Below are 19,247 nucleotides of genomic sequence, written 5' to 3'. Positions count from 1 at the left end.
CTTTAAGATCAAGTCTCCATTAGCAAAAGAAATTAAAACTTTATTTTATTCAGAGTGTTTATTTACACTAAGTGCAAACAGCCTGTCTTGTTGGCAGAGGCTATTTACACTAACTCCACCTACCAATGTGTGTTTGCACTAGACAACATTACAAAATATGAGTCCTAAATGACTCTAGTGCTGTAGATGGTAACACGTGTGGTAGTGTTTTTTGATGTGAACGAGTTCGAATCCGCATTTTGCCTCGTTCTTCTCCTTTTTCACATCACATATCAGAGCGAAAAGGCACTTACTTTCAATAAAAAAAAAAAAAAAAAAAAAAAAAAAAAAAAAAAAAATAGAAAAGTGGAAAATAAAGTGCCTCACATGTGTTTATCGATTAGGGTTAGGGGTAGGTATGGGGAAGGCTTTATTGTTCCATTAATGCAGCATCCATTTAATAATATATGTATTAAATATAATTATAATAATTAATTATATATAAATTATAATTTACACTCAATATGTTATTTTTGCAGTCTGTTTTATAATGCACTACAATATTGAGGTGCTAATATCTGCAACGAATTGCCATATAAAGTCATATAAATAGCATCTAACTAATATTATTGCAAAGAAAATACTGCTATTTTACATAGTGTAAATAGAATCTATTGCTGTTTACACGTAGCCGGTACCTTATTTATTTATTTATTTAATTTGGTGAAGAACTGTCTCTAAATTTTGCCTTCAGTTCATACTTTTATAGTTCATAATTTTTGAGTTTTTGAGTTTTTTCTGTGCTACTTTTGTGTACAGTTGTGTTAAATGGAGCTTAAAATATGACATTCTTATGGGTAGCTGAAAGTATTATGAAAATATACAACAAATGGAATGTGTGGACATATTGAACTTTCTAAATGTTGGCCAAAATAAACAGATTTTTGCAGAATTCTGTGTTTTCAGGTTCTATGCGGGCTTGGTTATCACAAAGCAAGCCACAAAAATGAAATTTTATAGGGTCTTCAATGCAAGCATGGACGCCAGTAACTAAAAAAATAATTTGGCCTCGTTAATTTCAAAGATGAAGTAATCATTTTCTTCTGGAAGCCTTTATCTTGCTTCTGGGCATCATAACCAGTGTTCTGTTGAGCTGTCTGTCATACCAAGGCCATCATAGTGGCGTTCCAAGAGTCATTTGAGTGCAACAGTTATCTGATAACAATAAGATCTTCACTAAATAAGCCAATCATGGAAACGGCAGATGGCGCTCTGGAAGAGTGTTTGGTAATCAATGGATTCCGGTTAGAGACACTGATCCTGGAGCAGCCTTTCAAAAACAGATCCAACGGATAACCATTCCAGGGGAACATGCCAAAATGCACTTAAATCAGCAGCCAAGGGCATTTTCACAAGTGAAGAGTGCTAGACATGTGGGGCAGTGAAATTATTGCAGAGACAAAGAGATCTGGCAGTAAAACCTCATCACCATCTGGACATTATGAATGAGACATTTATAAACAATCAACCCACTGTTACACCATGGACAAGTCTTGAGAATTAGCTTTAGACTCCAACACCAAAGATAAAAGGAAGGAAAAGATGACAATCGATCAGCAGGGATACAGAAAAGGGGCGTAATAAAAAGAGAGACAGAAAGGGTGAACCAAACTGTTCACAAGAGACTCTCTCATTTGCACTAGTGTAATTAGAAAGGATGGCCGGTGTCCAGTGGTGAGACAGAGGGGCCAAATTGCGGCACATTAAGAAGTGGCACATCATTTTACTGGAGCACTGACAGTTTTATTAGGGCGTATAATAGGCTGTCTAAATGCTCCTGGACCGCTCCACTGATTGGATTCGTAGAGAAGCCTTTAAGTGTTGGCATTAGACATCTCTCTGTGTGAGTGAGCTACGCTTCGTGTCATTGACTCACACAGGATCAGATGTAAAACGGAAAAGACTTGTTTGTTAATTGGTAAATTGCATGTATATCTTGCTATAACAGTCAATGCTGAAGAACATAATGTTTTCTAGCTCATTTCACATATGGCATAACATAGTCTATCCAAGTAGGACATTAGCATTCATCCATTTAGAGTGTTGTCCTGTATATGGCTGAGACACTGGGACAGGCTCCAGCATCCTCACGACCCTACATAGGGCATGTGATTTGGAGAATGAATGGATGGATGAACATGTTTCCAGAGCCAAAATCCATTGTGTACTCTGTAATTCATTCACTGAACCCAAACCACTAAATTCCCAATTTAAATTCTAAATTCCCCTATTTTAAACTCTCATCCCAAACCCATTATTCCCATACCTTCATCTAATCAGGTCCTAACCCTCAGCATCAACTCCTATTCCAAAACGCAACCTAAATCCATCATGGACTCCCTGATCCTTTCAATAAACCCTAACTGAAACACCTGGTGCCAGTTGCATGAACATAGCCTTTAAGTTAAGACTGTGTCTTAAGAACTAGTTTGACCAACTAGCAGTTAACCAAGAAGTAATCAGTCTTACTTTTCTGATTCAGATCGGGCCAGAAATTTTTGTAACAGACTTTATAAAGTTATGACCAGTTTTGAAGAAAACAAATTAGATTTCTAACTTTAAAGCCTAGTCTAACAGTTTATTCAATCCTTTTTACATCCCCTATCTCAAACCCATTACTCCCACACCTTCATCTATCTTGGATCCTGATCCTCAGCATCAACTCCTCTTCCAAACCGCAACCTAAATCCATTACGAACTCCCTGATCCTTTCATTGAACCCTGACCCAAAATCCTACATTCAAAATGCAACCCCTATTTCTAACACTTATCTCAAATCCATTACTCCCACACCTTCATCTAACTTAAATCCTGAACCTCAGCATCAATTTCTATTCTAAACTGTAACATAAATTCATCATGGACTCCTTGATCCTAAACCCTAACCCTGAACCCTGACCCAAACACATAAATTTTAAATTCAACTCCCATTTATAACATTTATCTGAAACCCATCAACCATACTCCATCTTCTAATCTGGATCATGACTCTCAGCATCAACTCCTATTCTAAACCGTAACATAAATCCATCATGGACTTTCTGATACTTTCATCGATCCCTAACCCAAAAACCTAAATTCAAAATTCAACCCCTATTTCTAACACTTATTTCAAACCCATTACTCCCACACCTTCATCTAACTTGATTCCTAACCCTCAGCATCAACTCCTATTCTAAACCGTAACCTAAATCAATCATGGACTCCCTGATCCTAAACCCTAACCCTGACCCAAACAGCTAAATTCAAAATTCAACCCATATTTATAACCCTCATCTCAAACCCATTACTTCCACACCCTTATCTAACCTGGATCCTAACCCTCATCATCAACTCCTATTCCAAAACGCAACCTAAATCCATCATGCACTCCCTATAAACCTTTCACTGAACCCTGACTCAAACGCCAAAATTCAAAAATTAACCCCTATTTCTTATCTCAATCATGCTTATCTCAAACCCATTACTCCCACACCTTCATCTAACCGCCCATAACAGCGGTTTGTGAATGTTGATGCTTTAATAACAAATATTTTATCGGAGCGTTTATGCTGGGATGGTAGGCAACACACAAATTCACTATTTCACGTAAATTTTGTGGATGTACAGAAAAAAAAGTAATGTAACGAGTAATGTAACTAATTACTTTTGAAATAAAGTAATCAGAACAGTAATGCGATTACTTTTCTAAGGAGTAATCAGTAATCAGTAATTTAATTACATTTTCAGAGTAACTTGCCCAACACTGATTATAGATCTATTTTTAACCCTGATCCCAAATTCTTTAGTCCCAGCCCTTCCTCCATCTAACCTAGATCCCAACGCTCAGCACCAACTCTACTTCCAAACCCCAAGCCAAATCCATCATGAACTCCTTGCTCCTTTTACTGAACCCTGATCCTAACCACAATCCCAAACCCTAAAATCTAGACCTAACCCCTACATCTAACAATGATCCCAAATTCATTATTCCCACCCCTTTATCTAATGTGGATCTTACCCCTCAACACCAACTCCAATTCGAAACCCCAAACCAAATCCATCATGAACTGCCTGATCCTTTCACTGAACCCTGACCCAACTACAATCCCAAACCCTAAAATCTAGACCATGGGTGCCCAAACTTGGTCCTGGAGGGCCAGTGTCCTGCAGAGTTTAGCTCCAACCCCAAATAGACACGCCTGAACGAGCTAATCAAGAACTTACTAGGCATAGTCATAACTTCCCGGCAGGTGTGTTGAGGCAAGTTGTAGCTCTCTGCGGAACACCAGCCCTTCAGGACAGAGTTTGGGCACCTCTGATCTAGACCTAACCCCTATTCCTAACCATGATCCCAAACATCAAAATCCTTCATCCAATGTAAATCTTAATCCTCAGCACCAACACCGACAGTATTCCCAAACTCCCAACCCTAACTTCAACTTTTAAATCCCAGCCTAAACCCTTAAATTTTATCATAAAAAGTGTGTCAAGTAAACCAGAAGTAACACAGTCTAAATTTGCGACCCAATCATCGAGTCACTTGAACTTGAACTGGATCAGCCTGATTTGTCAATGAATCACCTAGAATGGTTTTGTGAATAGGATAAACCCATTCACTGAAAATATCTTCACTCACAAACTCACTTCACTCACAAAAACATGTTAAATCGTCTAGCAAATACTGACATTTTTTCCTCACATAAAGGAGTTGTATGGCTTCAGAAGTCTTGGCGTATAGCGCATCAAAAAGACGGAAGAAAGGAAGAGGTGCAGATAAATACAGATGGAAGCAGCATTGAATAAAACTGACCCTGCGACTTGGCTTGACTGAAACTGTTGGTTTGTGCAAATCGTCTTCTGTCCTCCTTATGTCATTCACGGCATGTTTGAACAGACGGATGTTAATCTCGAGTGGTAGCGTGATGCTACAGGCTGTTTAGCATTTCAGGGCTCACTGTGCAGTCTGTCTGAATGTGATGAGGATAAGAATGGGACAGATTGCTGATGTACAGGACATAAGGCCATATTCATATTCAAGTGACCATAATGACCTTCAAGCACACTGACTCTGTTGGTGTGTTGGTGGCACAGTAGTGTGTCTACCCACATGCACTTGAAACAAAACATACGCTATGGTTGTGGGTCAGTACCCTTGCAAACACACATGGGCGTTTAACAAAATGTAGTTTCATTACACTTCACATTGCTGAAGGCACGATAACCTTACTGTAATTTGCTCCAAAGAGTTTGGGATTAATCTGTACACCTTACTGGTCCAAACAAACTGACTGACAATAGAGCTGAATGGCTACTTTTGAAGCAGCCTGGCTTCCAAAATTTGTTCATTCATCCAGAAAATTATAGAGTTCCAGGCTATTCCAGGCTTTAAAAGTTTGCTTATTATTGCTAAAAATAAATATATTACATTTAATATACTATATAAAATTAAAATATTTAAATATACACAAATTAATTAAATATTTGGGCATTTCAGTCACCCTTTTCGTAATGTCACTGGACAAAGTGTAGTCTGGAAAGAAATAAAACACGTTTTTTCTTCAAAACTCTTTTTTTTCCCTTTCCCCCAAGGTTTTTAGTAAACATGAACTTTATTTTGAACTGTCATTTAAAACCCAAATTAAATGTGAAATGTTTTCCTTGAAAAGTGTTTTTTAAGAGTGTCAAAAATGCTTGTTTTGACATTTTGTTATATAACGCAATAACATTTTTAAATGTTCATTAAATTTCCCAATACTTTTTTGGAATCAGTATAATTAGCACAATACCAGACAAGCTCCAACCATAATTATGCATCTGTGTGCTTTGGAGTGTATTCGAACTTCATACTGTATGTAAAGCACATAGAGTCGGTAATCCAGCATACTGATCACTGGGGCTTAACGAGGATTTAATGTCTCTCTCGTTAACCTTTGACCTGCACTGACACAGAGAAAAGACAATATTTCACATAAGCTCTCAAAATTCCTCTCTGGATCTTTCTTTTCATCACCTTGTCTTTACCTTTTTCTTGTAATGAACCCTCAGAGATGAATTCTAACACACTGAAAATCTAATTTTATTTTTAATTGTTTAATTACTGTAAACCTAAGAGTTGCAAAATATAGTGTCTCATTCTTATTACTGTAACATGAAAATAATAAGTTCAAATATGTATACATCATTGTAGCATTTGCTGTATTTCTATTAATGAATGATAATAACAGATTTGAATACGTTTAAAAAAATTGTCAAAATGTAATTTACAGTAGTTAAAAATTATCACATAGAAATGAGAACTGGGGGAAAATGTCTTGAAAATGTTGTTAAAAAACAAAGTCCTTCAAAGATTACTCTTGATTTAATGCTATTTTGACTCTGCCATATTATCTATATATTTATGTGATGGTTAAGATCTCTATTCCTTCTCTTTCTGTCCTATCTATATATTCCCTCGCTTTACCTCTCCCTTTCTATCTGGCTGTTATAAGGCACTCTGATTGCAATACAGACAAATCTAGAATTCACTTCAATGAATGAATACATAAGTACTACCGGATGGTTTCAAACACATTTTCAGCTCAGCTAAAAGAAATAAAAGAAAGTTATATTTCCAATGATAAAACAAAAACTATATAATCCACCCACAATATCTGTATGACCTTGTTCATCTCAAAATAATAAAAATAAAATAAGACCTTCAGGATGAGGGATGACTTTGATACTGCCAGATTTCATAAAAATAATCATACATCTGTCAGTCTCACAAAAGCACACATCTGTGAAAACCAAAAGATGAAGTATAACTCTAAAATAAATCTTATGTCAGGACATATAGAAGCATTTCTTTTACAAAAATGCATCTAAACTTTAATATAAACTTTAATACAAAATGTATTAAAGGTGTGGTGTGACACCTTTAACATTTCTCACATTATCACAGTTCATTTGCTGTAGTTTAGAAAGTGGTTATAAAATGTTAATTGTGTAGGAACAAATTCATCTTGATAATTTCAGATAACTTTGATTGAAAAGTATGGAATGGATTACAATCAATCAAAAAATCAGACAACTGTTAGTATGATAATATTTGCATAACTATCAATACTTTGACCAATTACCAAGCAATGCTTAGTTTTGATCATTCTGTAGTGTAAAAAGGTCACATTAGCAATTGAAGAATTGAAGAATTCAAAGTGCCTGACTTAATTTATAATAATAATTTTTGGTCCCATATCAGTTTTACTGGTAGTCTACTGTATGAAGAATTTTGGGGTATAATATGTCACAGTTTGCTTTATTTTGGTATCTTCACTTACAAAAATTATATTTGGTGTCTGAATATTTTTTGGTTTTACTGTATATAATTTAAGTATATATTTGAAGTATTGAGTTATGGTCTTGGGGGAAGTAAGAAAACACTAAAAATATTATTTAATTATAATAAAATGAAATAACAAATAAGGACATTCTAGTAATCGTAAAATATCACAAAACAGCACTATTTTTAAAACTAATAGCAGATAAATTAGTTTTGTCCCATGTCTCATGAATCAACGATATACTGAAAATGACTGCAGAGCTGGCTTTTTTATTGAATAGCTGAAGTAATCTGAGAAAAGTCAACTGCTTGATTAATAGGGGAGAACGTGAAATCAGTCTCGGGTGAGAAGCAAGTTATCACCAGCAATAATCAACAGCACTGTAAAATAATCAGTATTGATTCAATGCCCCTTGAGAGCTAGACACTGAACCAGCAAACCATAATTTGTATGTGAGACAGCGTAGGTGTCTGGGACACTGCGTACGTGAGTGTAGGAAGTGCTTGTGTGCCGGAAAGCAAATTACTGAGAAATGCCACACATGAAGCTTTAAATAGCGGTTTGCCATTAGTTTTGGGAACAATTGCCAATGAAATGGCTTGACGACTACTGTTTTCTTTCCTGGATTGGAGGTGGGCCATATTCAAGGGGTGAACAGCCAGTATCTTTTGGCCTGTCTTACTGTCCCATTGGCAAAATTTAGTTGAAATTTCACAGGTAAAAAGATCAAGTTTCTATTGTCAATAGCATAGCAATGTATAAAGCACACTGAAGTCACTTTAAAACCAAGCAGTTTTCTGTCGGTCAACCTGAACACGACTAAAATCTATATGAGGAACTTTTTCGCTCATGCGTAACATCTCCTGATTTCTCTGAGCAACAGTAAATAAGGCATATGCCTGCATATAAATTAGCCTTAAAGCTAACAGACGTGCTAAAAGCCACAAAACTCCAAATTTATTAGATAGTGTTTAAAGAATTAGTTCAATCCTGAATTAAAATTTCCTGATCATTTACTGACCCCCATGTCATCCAAGATGTTCATGTCTTTCTTTATACAGTTGAAAAGAAATAAAAATGATATAGTTTTCAAACACAAATGCTCGTCTTGCCCGTCTATGACTTCACGCATTATGTAATCACGTTAAAAAGGTCTAACGCTATTTCACAACCAAATTCGTATGTATTTTACGAGGTGGCTAATTCCCAGTGACGGGTAGGTTTAGGGGCAGGATAAAGGGTAGGTCATTCATATGAATTAGGGAACTTGTAAAATACATATGTTTTAGCAAAAATTAGCCACCTCAGAAAATGAGATTGGGTAGAAAGGTCACGCACAGCTAGTTCTTTGTCTGTCCACTTCGGTTCAAAAAGGTAGGGTACTAGGGTGCTTCTTAATGCCATAAAAGAACATAAAAGGTTCCACAAAGAACCTTTTACATCTGAAGAATCTTTCTGTTTCACAAAAGGTTCTTTGTGGTGAAAAAAGGTTCTTCAGATTCTAAAAATGTAAGAAAGAAATGGTTCATTAAAGAACCTTTGTCTGAATGGTTCTTTGTGGAACCAAAAATGGTTCCTCTACAGAAGGGATCACCAGAATCGGACCTGGAGGGCCGGCTTCCTGCAGAGTTTTGCTCCAACCCTAATTAAACACACCTGAACCAGCTAATCAAGGTCTTACTAGGTATACTAGGAACTTCCAAGCAGGTGTGTTGAGGCAAGTTGGATCTAAACTCTGCAGGACACCGGCCCTCCAGGATCAAGTTTGGTGACCCCTTTTAAAGCACCTTTATTTTTAAGAGTGTAGGGCGTAAAAAAGGTAAGGTAGGCTGAAATCTGATTTTCAAATCCAACTTCAAAATGGTCTTTTTTGCAAAGGTTGTTTGACTTTCTTTGCATGTTCACTTTGTAAACACTGGGTTGGTACTTCCACCTATGTCACATGTGACCTTTCTAACGTGACTACGTAATGCATGAGATCGAGCTAGTAGAAGACAAGCATTTGTGGTAAAAAAGTATTAAAAGTTTTTATTTTATTTGGAAAAAGACAGATCGTTTCACTAGATAAGACCCTTATTCCTCAAATTGGACTGTGTAGAGAGCTTTGAAGCTGCATTGAACTTGGAATATGGACCTTTAACCCTTTGATTCCCATTGAAGTCCACTATATGGAAAGAAATTCTGGAATGTTTTCCTTAAAACTTAAAAGACTGAAGAAAGAAAGACACGAACATTTTGGTGAGTAAATTTGGTGAGTAAAACAAGAAAATTTTAACTCTGGAGTGAACTAATCCTCTAAGTGTGCTTGTTTGTGAATTTTAGATGTGTGTGTGTTTGTGAAAGTTTTTGTTTGTGTTATGCAACAGTCCTTGTACTGTACGCAGGATATAAATATACTGAGCACACAGGTAGTGCGTATGCATGTTTGTACACTACTGTAATTATGTGTCAGAGACTATTTTTACCCACAGTGCTTTTTTGCACAGCGAAGGTCGTAGAAAGCAGAAACAACTTGTTCTTCAGCGTGACTCAGCGCTTTGAGACAGCCAAGGAGTGAATTATAAAACTGCTAAGAAGGGCAAGATGCACTAATCAACCAATTAGGAAGCCTTTCCATAAAAGCACAAAACCCAACATTCAAAAGACTCCTTACCTGCACCTCCTCTCTGCACAACCAAAGTAGCCTCCGCCCCAACAGGACACTCTTTTAGCAGCTCCACCACCTGCGTGTGTGACAGCGTTAGTGCGGGTTGCTGGTTAATTTCCACAATCAGATCACCCTCGCACAGCCCCGGGCATCCCTGCGCCTCCAGAATCTGCTTCACCCGCTGTCCTCCATTACTGTCTGCTATGGTGAATCCAAACCCATCCGCCCCTTTCACCATGGTAACCGTTAACAGCTCTCCTCCGGCTGCTCCTGACGACGCCATCGAGACACTATCCTCCAGCGGTCCGGCATCCAGGTGGGTGTCTCCAGGGTGAGGCTGCGCCAGCGTTGCTTGGAGTGGGTCGACGAAACGAGCAGTGCGGGAGATGTATTCCATGTAGCTGTCGTAGCTGTTCCGTCCGTTGACCAGCAGAGGGCGATCAATTAGGCCGAGGGGGGACAGCAAAGTGTTGGCTGCGTCCTCTGGGTCGTACGGAAGAGGGTAACCCCTGCAAAGAACGAGGGTTACGCTTTGTCCGATTGGCACTGACTGGAAAAGCTTCACCACGTCAGCGTGGGTGGTGCCCAGGACGCAGACGTCGTTAATGTAGACGATCACATCTCCTGGAAATCAATTAAACACAAAGACTTTGGTAGATATCAGGGGCGTTTCCTCCGAGGAGGCAATGCCTCCTCAAATTTGTAGTACAAAAATAGGTCAATATTACAAAATCTAACACTAAAAAGTGTATAGATCACACGTTTTTTCTAAATAAACACTGTCCAACAGCGACACCAGCAGGTAAAGTTACAGCGGGAGTCCGCGTCTCTCTCCCCTCCCCTGAACACACTGAGTTTTAACAGACCCCCTAAAGCGTGCTGTGATTTTGTTGGGGGGTAACTGAGAATGAATGGGGGAAAGTCAAGTGAGAGGAAGCAATGCCTCCATTGCGGTATGATTGGATATGACGTTATTTTCAGCTGTGATTGGTTCATGCGATAAATCCTGCCTCTTGTGTTCATGCATCGCATATTAGTCTGAATGGATGATATAATGGTGTTAATGGGAAGATTAATTTAAAAAAGTAAGTAAACAACTCACACACTTGGATATAACCACTTTGTTACATCAAAATAAGACTTAATGACACGAAAAAATGATTTGTGGGAGTTTTTAGTGAGTAATAAGCTTTGTGAAATTTAAAGTAAATCTCCGTTTTTGTGATCAGTATCTACCAAGTTTTGATGACTGATGATCTGAAAAATTCAATAATATAACTATTAAAAAGACCATGCGCTCACAAATAAAAAATATTGTTTAAATTGATACTGCCTTGAGTTGTTATTCAGGAATAAATGTAAAATGCTTAAACTTTATAATTGCTTTTAATAAATAAAATACTGATAACATTGTTCATGTAAAAATATAAAATATAAAAATAAATACCACATTCCTAGAATGCATTGCAATGAGGCACAGTGATAAAATGGATCCAAGGTGGTGGACGAATCAAAAAATGTTGATTTTTGTATATTCAATTAAGACAAGTACTGATACAAGTTCCCCTTATGAAAATTAACCATGGTTTTACTATAAATAAAACTAAAAAAACATAGTAACCACAAAAGAACTATGGACTTGCTACACTAACCATAGTTTAATCATGGTATTTGTAGTAAAACTATGGTTATACAAATGGTAATCAATACGGCAAAACCATAGTTACTACACTTTAGCTAAAACCAGCCTAGGCTGGTTAGCTGGTCTTAGCTGGTTTAAGCTGGAGGTAGCTGGTTTTAGCTGGTCTCTCAGCCTGTCTAGGTTGGTCAGGCTGGTTTTATCTGGTTGTTCCAGCTGGTCTTCCAGTAGGACCAGCTAAGACCAGCCTGGATGATCAGTCAACCAGCCTAGGCTGGTTTTAGTTGTTTTTTCAGCAGGGTTACTTTAATAAAACAATGGTTAATTTTCGTCAGGGATTCATTACAATAATAAACACAAATCAACTATACGCCTATTATTTTTGTGTATTTTTGTGCTTATGAGTGCTAAGTTATTAGCTTAGCAACATGCTAACTCTATCAATTTTGAATATCTGCTATATTAGGTTTGTGTTCTGTGTATTATTGAGCCAATGAGAATGTGGAGCCATTAGCTCAGCAAACTTAGATCTGCTCCATTATTTGTGGGTGCTGTGTATTGCTGTTTATGAGAGTGCTAAGTCATTAGCTTAGCAACATGCTAAAGTTACAAATACATTTTGACCATGAAAACAGCAATCAATTGAAATGCTAGATGGAGTTTCTATCATAATTTTTAACCAAACCTTTTGAGAACATGAGCATTTTAAGAATGATCTAACAGTCATGTAAGATAAAGCTGGATATACTGAAATTCCAATTTTTAATTGTTTTCGGTTCTTATTTTGATTCTTATTTGTGTTAATATCTCATTAGGACTGTTTAGGATTGGTTCCAACTTTAAATACCATTAGTATTCCTTTAAGATTTTTTAACTGGAGGAGTCAAATCTCCTGTGTGCTTTACATAAAAAGCAGTATTTGTGTGGCTCGCTGCCTGTGTAGAATGTTCCAAATCAATCGAAAAAGAAAACTGACACAAAAACAGCTATTGAGGGGAAAAATACATTTCATCAAATAAAAACAGTCTGTCTAATCAGGGTGAAAAACTTTCCCCAATTTGCAACGATTTTAGTCATCCAATATTTATTCATGTCGTCTCCCCTGGCAACTGTGACAATTACAGAGCACCAGTTGAAGGACCTACACTACTCAATCCTTTTCTCAATCTCAAGTATTGTCATGCCTCAGGACTTAATTGTGATCTTCACTTCCCTTTTATCAATAAGTTTACCAGTCCTTCCATTGTTTGGTCACTCATTCAATTTGCCAGAATGTGAAATCGAGCTTGCGTTAACGTTTGCGTAGAGTAAGTTTCAGGCCTAATACAGGCTTTGCCCTCCATCTTCGAATGCTGACGAAGAATTAAATATCAGAAACGCAATTATTATGGAAATGAGACGATGCTCAATATTCCAGCAAATGTGGCGAATGTATTTGTGGGATAAATAAGATCACGGGGTCTCGCCCAATGTGTCGGTTGTGCTACTAGTTTCCTGGAGACATTTCATGCAGTGCCGTACACGTTTATCGATAGGCTTGTCCCCTTCTGACTGTTGTGTGTTGTGTGCAGGAATTTTAATTAATCTCGGTAAATACGTTCGACATTTGCCTAGAGCTTCTGGTGTTCCAATCAATAATTTCACATGCTTCCAGAGAGCAAATGATAGCGGTGTGACCTCGCTGTTTCACACCTAGCTTTATGTCAGCATCAATCTGCGCTGAAACTCCACAGGGCAAACCAGATCACTGCACTCCTACAAACAAGACATTATCATCCACTTAAAATTCAAACTTCTACATTCAACAACTCCCATTTTATGCTCTGGTTCCTTATGATATGCTTGTGAATGATGACACTGAATAATGGGAGCCACTAAAATTGTGTAAATACACTTAGGCTGGGATATATCTCCTTTTATGTGACTAGTATGAGAGCATATAAATAGAGATGTATTAACAGTGTGTCTGATTTAAACATTAAAGGCATAGTTGACCACAAAATGAAAATTCAGTCATTAATTACTCAACCTTATGTCGTTCCAAACGTGTACGACCTCCGTTCATCATCAGAACACAAATAAAGATATTGTGATGAAATCCAAGACCTTTCTGACCCTGCACAGGCAGCAACGCAACTATTATGTTCAAGGCCCAGAAAGGTAGCAAGGACATCGATAAAATCTATCTGATCTAATGACGAAAACGTACCTGTGGGAACTTTTTCGCAAGATGTTTCGAAATATGTACCAATAAGTACATATCACTGCAGTTTCCAACAGAAATGAACATTAGAGGCAGTCAAACAGCACTTGTAATTGTTTTTGTACACAGTTATGATTACAGCTCCATATGTTCCGCTTTCCGGACATAACAAGCCTGCTTGGTAGCTCAGCTGGCACGGAATTGGACTTCAGATGTGGAATCCTTAGGTATGAAACCCATTAAAAACATGACTGACAAAGAAAGAGCTGAAAGATGAGAGATCGAAAAACAAGCTAAAACTGCATTCTTACGATTGCTTTTTTACGTCACATTTGCTTTGGTTCATACTATCGAGAAGGTTTAGGTGTAGTGCAGATGGTACGCTATTTTAAAACGTCACGGAGCATTAGAATTATAGTGCCACTCAACGTACATTTCAACTGCGTTAACGTGCAAAACCAACGCCACAAAACATACCATATGTACATTAATTTGTTCCAATTAAAAAACCCAAACACTCTTTATTTCACATTGAATATGTCATGAAACTTACATGGCGGTACATACGTCTTGCGAAGATGTTCCACAGGTAAGTTTTCATCATGAGATCAGGTTGGATGAAATAGTCCATGTGACATCAGTGGTTCAACCTTAATGTTATGAAGCTATGAGAATACTTTTTGTGCACAAAGAAAACAAAAATAACTTTATTTAAAACTTCTTTTCTTTGCAGTCTTTAACGCGTACTCACAAGAGTACCACGATGCAGGCAAGAAATTGTTGAATACAGTCGTAGCTTCTCGTAATTCTCATAGTTTCATAAAATTACAGTGAAACCACTGATGTCACATGGACTATTTTAAAAAAGGAAGTTCACTTCCAGAACAAAAATTTACAGATAATTTACTACCCCCCTTGTCATCCAAGATGATCCTGTCTTTCTTTCTTCAGTCGATAAGAAATTGTTTCTTGAGGAAAGCATTTTAGGAATGTTCTCCATATAGTGGACTTCAATGGTGCCCCCAAGTTTGAACTTCCAAAATGCAGTTTAAATGCAGCTTCAAATGGCTCTAAATGATCCCAGCCGAGAAAAAAAAGGGTCTTATCTAGCAAAACGATCGGTAATTTTCTAAACAAATTGACAATTTATATACACTGCCCTCCAAAAGTTTGGAAACGCCCTAGAAAAGTTGGGTTTTGGACAACATTGGCATGAATCTTTTTTAATTTGTGATAATTTTACACTGATAAGGGACAACACAAACTATAAAAACTTATTTTATTACATAAACAGTTTATACATAGAAAAAACTTAAATTTTCGATTAATCAAAATATCCACCATTAGCAGCTACTTTGCATAAACTTTGCATAAACTGGGCCTAAATTCATTGTATTCCTAACTTAATTGGCAATCAGTTGTTGAAGCTATTAAGGTGTGCTGACCCAAAAATCTTATAGGAAACTGGGCCAAGTTTAAACCAGTAACCAGGCATCACAGCTGGCAAAGGGGCATGTCTGACTTTGACATGTATATATTGCCATTATTATGTAATCAAAATGAAAATTATTATTGCTGCTCTTCAACGATAATGTCAAGTTACTTCAATGTATTTGCACCAAAAAATTATAAGGATTTATGCTGATATCGTCCAAAACCACACTTTGCCAGGGGTGTTTCTAAACTTTTGGAGGCCAGTGTACTTTTTAACCTCAAATGCTCTTCTTGTCTCGTCTCTGCAATGCGCATGCGTAGCCTGTGTAATCCGGGTCAATTAGGGTAGGGTAGTGGGAGACGGGAGTTTTTCGACATACCCTAACTGTATTGACCATATTGAAAAAACTTACATTACATTCTTACATTTTTAAGGTTTAAAAGTATAGAAATTGTCAATTTGTTTTGAAAATGACTGATCATTTTGCTAGATAAGACCCCTTTTCCTCAGCTGGGATCGTTTAGAGCCATGCTGCATTTAACCTGCATTTTGGAAATTCAAACTTGGGGGCACCATTTAAGTACATTATATGGAAATAATTCCTGAATTTTTCCTCAAGAAACATAATTTCTTATTGACTGAAGAAAAAAAGACATGAACATCTTGGATGACAAGGGGGTGAGCAAATTATCTGTAATTTTTTGCTCTGGAAGTGAACTTCTCCTTTAACAAAGTCTACTAGCTTTCTGGGTCTTGAACATGGTAGTTGCATCGCTCTCTATGCAGGGACAGAAAACTCTTGGATTTCATCAAAAATATCTTAATTTGTCTTCTGAAGATGAACGAAGGTCTTACTGGTTTGGAACGACACAAGGGTGAATAATTAATGACAGGATTTTTACTTATTAAAAAACTATAAACTCTGCAGCTGAACTACAGTCTTGTTCTGAAGAGAAAGAGGGGCTGTGTAAAACTAATGACAGAGAGACAACATAAGAGGAGCTCTGGGAACAAACGTCTGAGACATCTTATGTCTGTGCATGCATGGAAACCCAGAGGAGCACTGCTCTGTGACTGGCATTCTAAACAAACACAATCAATACACAATCCCCTAAACATCGCTGCTGAGCCACAATAGACTTTCTATTCAAATGAAGCTCTAAACATCAAATACAGAGATCCTCCAGCAGGCGTATGACTTGTGTGCTTCCTGTCCCTCAGCAGCACACTGGTGCACCTGATTCAACTCATTATCTGCTTGTTAAGTTCTTTATGAGAGGACTCGGGCACAGCTGCGAGGGGCAGAGTAAACATCAGCGCCGCAGAGGCATCTATAGTGGGCGTGGATGGGGCGGATGGCAGGGCTTTAAGACGCAGGAAGTGAAGCATGTCACGCAGCAAATCCCAGCACTCTTCATGATAGTTTTAATTTATCAAGGAAGTACTTAGGCAGGAGGACAGAAGAGAGAGGAAGACATGGCATGCTCAAGTCACATTACAGGGTTAGCTCACCCAAAAATGAAAATTCTGTCATTAATTACTCACCCTCGTGTCGTTCCAAACCTGTAAGACCTTCGATCATCTTCGGAACGCAAATTAAGATTTTTTTACATGATATACCCTGCATAGACAGCATTGTAACTACCACGCTCAAGGTCCAGAAAGGTAGTAAGGACATCGCTAAAATAGTATATGTGACATCAGTGGTTCAATCATAATGTTATGAAGCTACAACAATACTTTTTGTGCGCAAAGAAGACAAAAATAACAACTTTATTCAACAATTTCTTCTCTTCCATGTCTACCTTTTTGGGCCTTGTCAGTTGCGTTGCTGTCTATGCAGGGTCAGAAAGCTCGGATTTCATCAAAAATATCTTAATTTATGTTCCGAAGACGAACGAAGGTTCCCTTTCGAATGGGAACCTCGCACCGCGTCCCCTAGAGGACACTTTGGGGACGCAGTGTCTAGTTCCCCTTCTCAGGGAAATATGGTTACATGCGTAACCTGAGACGTTCCCTTTCGAATGGGAACATCGCACTCCCCAAAGTGTCCTCTAGGGGACGCAGTGTCTCATTCCCCTTCTCAGGGAAACATGGTTGCATGCGTAACCTGAGATGTTTTACAGGTTTGGAACGACAAGACGGTGAGTAATTAATGACATAATTTTCATTTTTTGGTGAACCATCCCTTTAATATTTTAGGTTTTAATGGTTTAAAGCAACATTTCAGAGTAAACTAGCATACAGGATAGCCTCAAAGCTAACACACATGGACTAAAATCAACAAAACTGTATGTATGTCCATATGCAAAGGACATTTGTGTCCACCAAAGGACGCGAGCGAGATTTCCTCTCTGAGTTCCCTAATCCAGCATAATTGAATATTTCACACTAGCGTAGACCTGAAGCTCCTCCACAGGACTGTCTGAGTGTGTGTGTGTGACTGCAAAACAGCATAAGTAGGACAAGGAGTCCAGAGGGAGCATGAAGGGTGGAAGAGAAGAGCAGAAAGGAGAGGAAAGGAGCAGAAAGGATAATTTTCACAACTACCAACAACAATAATACAATAAAACAGCATCACGGGAGACGCATTGACTATGCTCTGAACTCTGCACTGTGGTTCCCTCTGAATGTACGAGATATTTCAATGCTGATGTATGTGTGTGTGTGTGAGAGTAATATTGCCGCAGTCACACTCCCACTCCCACTAGGCTGGACTGGAGTTACAGGGTTCATAAAGCACCTCTGTGATTAATGGACACGTGCCCTGCTGTGGATGACATACAAAGCCAATAAATACACTGTCTGTGAATGCTCTTAACCCCTGGATGTCCCTAACGCACTATCAACCAATAAAATGACATATTCGCTCAGCAGTAGTGTGGGCACAAACAGAGATTGAGAAAGACTGGCCAGCTGGAAGCTCTGTTTGAGTGAGAATAGCACATTAGAGCCGTTCAAACATTGACCTCCATGAGTGTATGTGTGTGTGTTTACCTGTAGCCATTTTTCCATCCTGTGCAGCAGGGCCGTCAGGTATGACACTTTTGACCTGTAGGAACTCATCCGGTTCGTCACCACCGATGATAGTGAAGCCAAATCCCATGTTGCTTTTCTGCAGGGCTGTAGACAGAAAGCTGCCCTTCAGTTGCGTGGGGTCCCGCGTGAACAGAGGCTTCTCTGCCAGGGCGAAGAAATGCAGATAGAAACATGAGATTGTAATCAAGCAGAAGATATCCAGAAATTAATGGGTTGTTTTGTAAAAGCCACTCCAAACCCATCAAAAAGCAGCGGATCACATCACACTGGGGAATTGTGGGTAGAAGGCCAAGCGCTCTGCTTGCAGCCAAACATACAAGAGCAGAGTGGGACATGATGGCTTGTTTTTTGCTCAAACCTCACTTTTGGCTCTTTAAACATACTCCAATGTTACACTCAACAGTGTTTAGCCTTGTCCAGAGCCGTCTCTCGGGACAGCCAAGACTTAAGCAAAAAAAAAGCCAGGAGAAGAACCAGCACAGGCAGAGCGGTTCTTCTGCTCTCTCAGAGCGGAGAAAAGCAGTCTCAAAAACCGTTCTGGAGAAGGCGTTTCGCTGTAACCAAACACAAGAGCTTTTGTACTGAAGAGCTGCTTCTTCGAAACTGAAGAGATGTCTACTTCAGTACACAGTAAGATGCCAGCCATAGTCACTCCATCTCACTTTCCATGTTGAGAGGTTCTTAAGTTTTTTTTTTAACCACCATCTAGGCCAGGTCTAGTCCTTTAGCAGTTTCTGCCATGCGTTTGTTGGGGACAATAGCTGGTCCAGATACCCTGCTGAAAGACCAGCATACATTTCCATGCTGATCCACATTTGTTTGGTGCTGGTTTAGCTGGCAGACAAGCACCAGCAAAACATCTGGTACAGCTGGTTGACCAAAGTAGCCTCGTTTGTTAATATACATAACAGGGACATACAACGTTGGCAGGTTGTCTAGACGGT

The 19,247-nt window shown here is 38.4% G+C and overlaps 1 protein-coding gene across 6 annotated transcripts in view; it reads right to left on the bottom strand.

The window, feature by feature from the left end:
* magi2a (membrane associated guanylate kinase, WW and PDZ domain containing 2a) overlaps nt 1–19,247 on the bottom strand; it is a 258,295-nt gene that overhangs the window by 49,891 nt on the left and 189,157 nt on the right. For all 6 annotated transcript variants that reach the window (XM_051107367.1, XM_051107368.1, XM_051107370.1 and 3 more), the window contains exons 9-10: nt 18,262–18,444; nt 9,994–10,611 (exon numbers count right to left, since the gene is read on the bottom strand). In XM_051107367.1, coding sequence (XP_050963324.1) covers nt 9,994–10,611; nt 18,262–18,444 — 801 coding nt within the window. The remainder of the gene's footprint in view (nt 1–9,993; nt 10,612–18,261; nt 18,445–19,247) is intronic.

The sequence above is a fragment of the Labeo rohita genome, chromosome 4, assembly GCF_022985175.1.
Source record: "Labeo rohita strain BAU-BD-2019 chromosome 4, IGBB_LRoh.1.0, whole genome shotgun sequence".
Taxonomy (NCBI): domain Eukaryota; kingdom Metazoa; phylum Chordata; class Actinopteri; order Cypriniformes; family Cyprinidae; genus Labeo; species Labeo rohita.
This window is presented reverse-complemented; position numbering and strand designations above follow the sequence as displayed.